This window comes from Juglans regia, chromosome 10 (genome assembly GCF_001411555.2).
Source record: "Juglans regia cultivar Chandler chromosome 10, Walnut 2.0, whole genome shotgun sequence".
NCBI lineage: Eukaryota > Viridiplantae > Streptophyta > Magnoliopsida > Fagales > Juglandaceae > Juglans > Juglans regia.
Window position 1 is genome coordinate 25,544,438 of NC_049910.1, and position 8,707 is coordinate 25,553,144.

Consider the following 8,707-nt stretch of genomic DNA (forward strand, 5'->3'; position numbering starts at 1 on the left):
ATTAATTCATATTATCTTATTAATACTCTTATTTTAACAACTAAAACTCATTTAACCCAAGATATTAAGAGTATTAATAAATCATAATTGACCATTTATCACACCCCTCAACTGACTTTTTGCTAGTCCTAGCAAATAAAGTGCATGAAATCATACAAATGGGAGGTTATAACTACAATTCCAGAAAATCTGAAAATCACATGCCATGAAGTAAACTTGCTGAGTTTAAGAACATTGGAAATAGCTTAATCTGAAATTTAGTATCAACTGAGAGATTTATACACAATTTAGTAAATCAACCAAGGGAATTAAATGTAACAAAGTTTGCTTTTTTTTAAGTGCATAGGAAATGGGTTAGAATTCCAAGATTGACTACCAAAAGGCATTAAAAGTTTCAATCACAACAGCTACTCTGAGATAACCACATGGTTTTACTCTAATTCAAAATCATTGTAATGGTGGCTTTCATGCTATTACATTTTAAAAGGCGCATACTTTCTTACTTAGCAAGGACCCCGATAATAGGCAGCCTTTTCTAATACACAAATGTACATCATATATGATTTTTTTTTTTTTTTAATTTGATCCCTGACTTGTCGCTTTTCTCATTTAATTCACTTTAGATTTCTTCCTAAGCCATTAGGATATGGTTCATTAGAGTCCCAGACAAACGAAGTGTAAATCAACAACAATGACCCAATGTAGTCTTTCTAGGCATTCCAGGCATGTTTTATGTGTGTTTTAGCAAAACTTTTAACATTTTTCCATTGGTTTAACAACTAAATAAAATGGATAAGTCCCCCTTTTTATCTAAACTTTGATTTCGCTAGATTGAACATGTTCCATGACCTCAACAAATCATTTTTCAGCATGTGAAAATCAGAAACATGAAATTTTAAGCCCACATGTGAGCAAGGCATGCAAAACAGGAAAAAGAAAAAAAATAATCTCTCCCCCCAACTAAATTGTAGCATTGTCCTCAATGATGCAAGAGAATTTGATAATTTACACAAAGAAAGAAGTTAAGAAGCAAACCAGCAGTAAAAAGAACCAACTATTAAAAGAAAAGTGAAGGAAAACTGAACAACACAATATATCCATCACACACATCCAGTACCCATCACCCACCAACTGAGTATGCACATTATCCTCAATGTAGATGAATAAGAACAAGAAAAGATAAGAGGGGGTGAGAGTACCAGATAAGGGAGAGGAGAGATGGAAAATCTGCAAGAAAGGGTCAAAAGACAAAAAAACAAATAAATAAAAAATAAATGAGAACCGAAACAAGTTGGCTATGCAGCAGACCAAGTGGGTTGATCTTGCAAGGGAAGAGTGGAGTCCTCAGGTGAAAATTGAATAATGAAAGGTTTAAGCCGATGACCATTTACTTTGAAGGTATTTCCATTTTGAGGATTGACTATTTCAATGGCTCCATGAGAAAAAACAGCTTTCACCACATATGGACCACTCCATCTTGACCGCAGTTTTCTCGGAAACAAATGAAACTTAGAGTTATATAAAAAAACAAATTGATTAGGCTCAAAAGTCTTCCTGTAAATATTCTTATCGTGCCAAGCTTTCATGCGTTCTTTAGATAACTTAGGGTTGTCTAAGTTGTCATAAGCATCCATTCTAAGCTCCTCTAGCTGCAATTTTCTCAAATCACCAGCTTGGTTAGAATTAAAATTGAGTTGTTTGATTGCCCAATAGGCTTTATGCTCGATTTCAACAGGCAAATGATAAAGTTTTCCATATACAAGCCTATAAGGAGACATGCCAAGGGATGTTTTAAAAGTTGTATGATAAGCCCACAAAACATCAACCAAATGTAAAGACCAATATTTCCTATTGGGGTTGACAGTTTTTTCTAAAATTCACTTAATTCACTTAATTTGTCTATTAGCCAACTCTGTCTGACCATTGGTTTGAGGGTGGTATGGGGTAGAAAAGTTTTGATGAATTCCATATTTAGTTGTCAAAGCAGAAAAATGCCTATTGCAAAAATGAGTGCCACCATCGCTAATGATGAATTTGGGAACCAAACCGAGCAAAAATATTTTCCTTAAAAAATTTTAGCACAATCTTATGGTCATTTGTTTTACAAGGTATTGCCTCAATCCATTTCGAAACATAATCCATAGCAACCAAGATATACAAATAACCAAAAGAAATAGGAAATGGCCCCATGAAATCGATACCCCAACAATCAAAAAACTCAACCACAAGAATTGGTTGTAAATGCATCATATTCTTTTTTGTGATGTCTCCTAACTTTTGGCAAGGTGTACATGCCTTACAAAAATTAAGAGCGCCCTTAAACATATAAAGCCAATAAAAACCACTTTGTAAAATCTTTGCCACAGTTTTATGAGCAGAAAAATGACCTCCACATGCTTCAATGTGACAAAAGGAAAGAATGGAGGAGATTTCTGTATTGTGAACACATCTTCGGAAAATTTGATCAAAACAATGTTTAAACAAGTAAGGATCATCATAAAAAAAAGATTTAACCTCAGATTTGAACTTTCAAATGTCCTGAATGCTCCAATGAGATGGTGTTTGTCTTGTGACTAAAAAATTTACAATGTCAGCATACCAAGGCAAAATATTAATAGATAGAAGCTGCTCATCAGGAAATGAATAAAAAATGGGAAGTGAATGAGCATCAGGAGCCATCTCAACAGTGAGTCGAGATAAGTGGTCGACAACCACATTTTCAACTCCTTTTTTTGTTGTTGTCTCTAGTGGAGATATCAAATTCCTGCAAGAAAAGAATCCATCGAATAAGCCTTGGTTTTGCATCTTTTTTCAATAACAAATACTTCAATGCCGCATAGTCAGTGAAAAGAATAACAGGTGATCCAATGATATATGCTCTAAATTTCTCCAATGCAAATACTACAACAAGCAACTCTTTTTCAGTAGTGGAATAATTTTTCTGAGCATCAGTCAAAGTCTTACTTGCATAGTAAATAACAAAAGGTAATTTATCTTTTCTATGTCCTAAAACAGCACCCATAGCATAGTCACTAGCATCACACATTATCTCAAAAGGGAGTGACCAATCAGGGGGTTGCATGATAGGTGCAGTGGTAAGCAAATTATTCAATTGATCAAAAGCATCTTGACAAGCATCAGTCCACTCAAAACCAACATCATGCATTAATAAGTGACACAAATGCTTAGATATAGAGCTAAAATTTTTAATAAATCTCCTATAGAAACCAGCATATCCTAAAAATGATCGAACATCTTTCACAGTTTTAGGAGCAGGAAGTTTAGAAATTAGCTCTATTTTTGCTTTGTCAACCTCAATGCGTCGAGAAGAAACAATGTGACCCAACACATTTCCTTGTGTCACCATGAAGTGACACTTTTCCCAATTTAGAAGCAACTGCTTCTCTTCGCACTTGGCTAAAACAACTTGTAAGTTAGTTAGATAATCATTAAATAAACACCAAAAAACAGAGAAATCATCCATAAAAACTTCAAGTATGTTTTCAACCAAATCACTGAAAATGCTAAGCATGCATCGTTGAAATATGGTTGGCGCATTACATAAACCAAAGGGCATTCTCCTAAATGCAAATGTACCAAAAGGGCATGTAAACGTGGTTTTCTCCTGATTCTTTGATGCAATCTCTATCTGATAATAACCAGAGAAACCATCAAGAAAACAGTAATAAGCATGACATGCAACCTTTTCTAAAATTTGATCAAGAAATGAAAGAGGAAAATGATCATTTCTGGTAGAAGCATTTAGTTTCCTATAATCTATACACATCCGCCATCCAACTGCTACTCTGTTAGGAATTAATTCATCCTTGTCATTTTTTACCACAGTTATTCCAGATTTCTTTGGAACAACTTGAGTAGAACTCACCCACCTACTATCAGAGATAGGATAAATAATTCTAACATCAAGCAATTTCAACACTTCGTTTTTCACTACCTCTTTCATTGTAGGATTTAACCTCCTTTGCATTTCCCTAGATGGTCTTTCATTCTCTTCTAAATAAATCTTGTGTGTGCATACAAGGGGACTTATTCCTTTGATGTCCGCTATTGTCCACCCAATTGCCCCCTTATGCTTTTTCAACACTTCTATCAATTTTTCTTCTTGAGTAAGAGTGAGTGTAGAAGAGATTACCACAGGGAAAGTGTTGTCGAGTCCCTGGAAAACTTATTTAAATCCAGCTGAAAGAGGTTTGAGGTCCAAATCTGGAATCACATCTGAAGATGGCTTTATAGGTGCTGTCAAAGGTGGCAACTCATCAAACTTTGGTTGCCAAAGCACACCATGTCCAGTTCCTGCAAAAGAGACATTAGAAGTGTCATAAAGTATATTTAAATCACTTAGAACACTTTCTAATGAAAATCGTAAATCAGTGGAAGGGAGATTCAAGTGAAAATCCTCATCAAGGATATTTTCCAGCAAATTAACTTTCTGAACTTCTTCTAAATTCCGAGGTTGCCTGCAAGTATTAAATATATTCAACTCCAATGTCATGTTTCTTAAACTCAATTTCAAAATTCCACTTCTACAATTAATTAATGCATTAGATGTAGCAAGAAATAGTATACCAAGAATTACAGGAGCTTGGAAAGTAGATGGAGTTGACAATTTCATATCAAGCACCACAAAATCCACATGATAGTAAAATTTATCAACTTGTACCAAAACATCCTCAACTATACCCCTAGGCATTTTTATAGATCTATCAGCAAGTTGCAAAATGATAGGTGTGGATTTCAGTTCACCTAAACCAAGCTGTTCATACACAGTATAAGGCAATAAATTGACACTTGAACCAAGATCCAACAAAGCATGACCAATTTTTGAATTTCCTATCACACAAGCAATTGTAGGTGCTCCAGGGTCCTTGTATTTATGTGGTGTATTACTTTGAATGATAGCACTAACCTGCTCAGTAAGAAAATCTTTTTTGTGCACATTTAATCTTCTTTTCACAGTGCATAAGTCCTTAAGAAATTTTGCATAGGTAGGAATTTGCTGAATAACATCTAATAAAGGGATGTTAATCCTAACTTGCCTAAAAATCACAAAAATTTCAGCATGATGCTTATCTTTATGCAACTGAACTAATCGCTGAGGAAAAGGAGTAGGTATAGGACAATCAATTTTCTCATGCTCATTAGACACATGCTTTCCATCTTTTTTAGAAGGGTTAGAAACCTTACCAGAATTGTATGGCTTATGTGCTGGAATTTCTACCACCTTACCGCTTCTTAAAGTAGTCACTGCTTTGACTGACTTTAAGTCAGGATCCTCATTTACTACTTACACTTGATGATGTTGCCCTTGTGGATTTGGTTGTGATTGTGCAGGAAATGTACCCTTCTCTTGAGTACTTAAAGATGTAGTCAGCCTTGTGAGGGAAATCCTTATGTCAGTAATTGCTAATAAATTCTGGTTGTTAAGTGTTGCTTGACCTTGCATGAATTGTTGAAGTGTCACACTCAACTGCTGGACTGTATCTTCAAGTCCCTTTTTAGGTGTTTGAGCTGGTTGTGTACTGAACTGAGAACTTTGACTTGGATGGGGAACATAAGATGGACCAGGATGAGCTCCATATGCTGCAAAATTTGCTGGTCCTACTATAGGTGCAACAGGAACATTGTTGTGCTCACCTCTCCAACTGAAGTTTGGATGATTCCTCCATCCAGCATTGTACGTATTTGAGTATGGCCTTGAAAAAGGTTTAGAAACCATGTTAACATTGTGAGTTTGATCTAATAAAACTTAAATGCAGGAATTGTAAGAGACTCATTTGTGGAATGCCCTTGATCTTCACAAATGCCACATTTTTTTGCCACTCTTGGTGCAACTTGCACCTCATTCACTTTTTTCAACTCAATAGCCTCTAATTTCTTTAAAATTAAAGCTAACCTAGCATGCAAATCGTCCTCATCTCTTAAGGTATATTTCCCACCCCCACCAACATGTCTTGAAGTCTCATGTCTATCAATACTATCAGCAGTGTCTCAAGATTATGCATTTTCAGACAAATAATCAAAATACTAAAATGCTTCTTCTGGTTCTTTGTTAAGGAACTCACCATTACACATGGTCTCAACAAATTGGCGCATTTTTTGTTGCAACCCCTCATAGAAAAAACTTATGACCCTTCAATTCTCATATCCATGATGAGGACATGTATTTAATAAGTCTTTAAAACATTCACAGCAGTGGTAAAATGTTTCTATATCCTTTTGACCAAAATTCATAATTTGTCTTTCCAAGGCATTGGTCCTATGCATTGGGAATTTTTTTTTCAGAATTTCAGTTTGCATTTCCTGCCAAGTCCTAATAGACTTTGGCCTTAAGGAGTTTAGCCAGGTTTTAGCCTTGTCCTTTAGAGAAAATGGGAACAGTTTTAACCTAATGATTTCTTCAGTGCATGTTCTATCCATGAAAGTTGAGCAAACTTCTTCAAACTCTTTGATATGTAAATAGGGATTTTCAAATTCCATGCCTTGGAAATGAGGTAGCAATGGAATCATCTCAGGTTTAAAGTTAAAATTATTTGCATTCAAAGGCTGAATAATGCAAGATGGTGGGCTGGTCCTAATAGGATGCAAGTATTTTCTAAGGGTTCTGTTATGGTTTACCACCTCCCTATCATGATGTTCATTTTTAGCCATGTTGCTGTGAGTGTCAGATGATGATTCAAATAAAACAAATACACCTGATGATGAGGTTAATGATTCTATCCTAACAAGTCTAAATGTGCTATCTCTAGTCCAACCAGACATACAAACTCAGCAAAATAAAAGAAAACAAAGCAGATTGCAATAAAATAAAAGAAAAATAAAAGATAAGAGCAAACAAGTTAAATAACAGGAAGTAGATATCACCCAGGCTGTGAAGAGGTTCATAGCTCTATAGACACCCACTCAGTGTTCAGAAAAATACTCCGATGACACCAATTGTCCTCGGCGATGGCGCCAAAAACTTGACGTGTTCTCAAATGTGCTTCCAAGTGTAGAATTGTCAAGTTGTATCAAGGATAAGTCTAGGATCGTATTCCACAACTCAATTGATTTTCAAAGTATTTGTAAAGACTTATTCTAAAAATATGGTGATGTAAAAACGCTATGTAAAATTGTTTTTGGATTTTTATCATTATGAAAACAATTTGGAAAGATAAAAAGTAATTTGTACACAGTAAAGGATTTGTTGCCAATGGAATGTATGGTGGAGCTTGGAGGATCTTGGGTCTATGACTTTGCTCTAAAATATGAATTAACTCATGCACAATTTGATTTCTAAAACTGGAATGGTTCAAAAGATGTTAAAATGGAATTTTAGGTTTTATCAAGTCTCAACAGAATTACTAATCAATAGCTAAAATTGACAAGGTCACAGAATATATTTGACAAACACCTAGGTTGCAGTTTTAGAAGTTCTTTGTTTCCACCATTAACAAGCTTTTTTGGACATTACTCTCCTCTTACTAACTCAATCAAGGTGTTAATAAAACATAATGTGAGAAAAATAAGCTCAAAGTAAATATGCCAATGCCTAAAACAAAATATCCTCACTAAGCTTCAGCCAAAATTACTATAATACTCAGCTGATGGAATCCTTGATTAATTCAAGGTTCTGATGTGCCTTGGTCAACAACAGAGCAAGAACAAGAGCAAAAGATTTCATCAAACTTCCCTCTTCAGAATTCAATTTCAGACAAAGTGAGGTATGCAATCGAACTGTAGAAAATCCAACAAACAATGGAGAACAATAGAAAGTTTTACCACAACTCAAGCCGTAAGAACTTAGCCGATCACCATCCTCTAAACTAGCTAAATACTGGAAATGGAAAAAAAAAACCCAAGGAAAAAAAAATCCCAAATTCGTCTGAACAAAAGCATGAAAGAAAAATGAAAGAAAAAGATAAGATTTGAAACTAACTCCTTCCTTTTATACTTGAAATCTTCTCTCTTCTTCTCTGTCCTTGCCACGAATTTCCTTTCTTCCATCGTGCCTAACTGCCGCATCTTCTCCTCTGTTCGTGGTCCCCAAATTCCCAAAATAATTGCATCTGCGTTAGTCTATCGGGTTTGATAGAGATTTGGTTTCTTTTCAGGTTGCCTTCTCCTCATGGGCTTCACTTATGCACGTGGGCTTTATTTTATTGAGTTTGGACATGCTATCCATTGGCTTTACTCATGGACATGGCCTCTATTTTATTTCTTCACTAGTTTAGCAACTAAGTAGGCTTTGATTACAAGTTCCAATGGCCTTCACACCTGCAATGGCCAAGATTCAAACATAAGCGTACTTAAATGTTAGCTAGCCCAAAAACATAAACCCATCTATATTTAATTAGAGGTAAAATATTATTTCACATGCCAAAACCCAATTGATTCATATTATCTTATTAATACTCTTATTTTAACAATTAAAACTCATTTAACCCAAGATATTAAGAGTATTAATAAAGCATAATTGACCATTTATCAGAGAGATTTTTGGACCTCCTTGATAAATGTAAATACCTTCCAGGTTTTTTAAGATTTCTTCTTTGTGGATAAGTCTTGAAAGAACCTCGCTGCCAAGGATGAAAAGGAAGGGGAAAAGGGGGTCGCCTTGTCAGAGGCCTCTTGAAGGGTGGATTAGACCAGTAGGTGAGTCGTTAAGAAGGATGGAGTAGGAGACTGTTGACAAGCAATCTTAGAACCA

General features: G+C 35.2%; 2 protein-coding genes across 2 annotated transcripts; both read right to left on the reverse strand.

Annotated features, from left to right (window-relative positions):
- Positions 1 to 1,295: 1,295 nt before the first annotated feature.
- LOC118343695 lies at positions 1,296 to 1,778 on the reverse strand. The gene has a single exon (XM_035695209.1). It carries the CDS (start codon positions 1,776 to 1,778, stop codon positions 1,296 to 1,298), a length of 483 nt encoding a protein of 160 aa, XP_035551102.1.
- A 2,408-nt stretch (positions 1,779 to 4,186) lies between these two features.
- Positions 4,187 to 5,737, reverse strand: LOC108985606. Its single transcript, XM_035695210.1, has 3 exons — positions 5,310 to 5,737; positions 4,588 to 5,057; positions 4,187 to 4,314 (listed from the first exon to the last, which is right to left on the reverse strand). The coding sequence occupies exons 1-3, from the start codon at positions 5,735 to 5,737 to the stop codon at positions 4,187 to 4,189; spliced, it is 1,026 nt and encodes a 341-aa protein (XP_035551103.1).
- Between the last annotated feature and the right edge of the window lie 2,970 nt (positions 5,738 to 8,707).

Excerpts from the sequence above, each read along its gene's own strand:
- LOC118343695 (XM_035695209.1), bottom strand. The coding sequence starts at position 1,778 with ATGTCTCCTTATAGGCTTGTATATGGAAAACTTTATCATTTGCCTGTT.
- LOC108985606 (XM_035695210.1), bottom strand. The coding sequence starts at position 5,737 with ATGGTTTCTAAACCTTTTTCAAGGCCATACTCAAATACGTACAATGCT. Across the intron at positions 5,058-5,309 it reads CAAGGGCAACATCATCAAGT|GCAAGTTAGGATTAACATCC; the intron begins GTAAGTAGTAAA and ends TGTGATTTTTAG. Across the intron at positions 4,315-4,587 it reads CCAAGCTCCTGTAATTCTTG|GAACTGGACATGGTGTGCTT; the intron begins GTATACTATTTC and ends TCTCTTTTGCAG.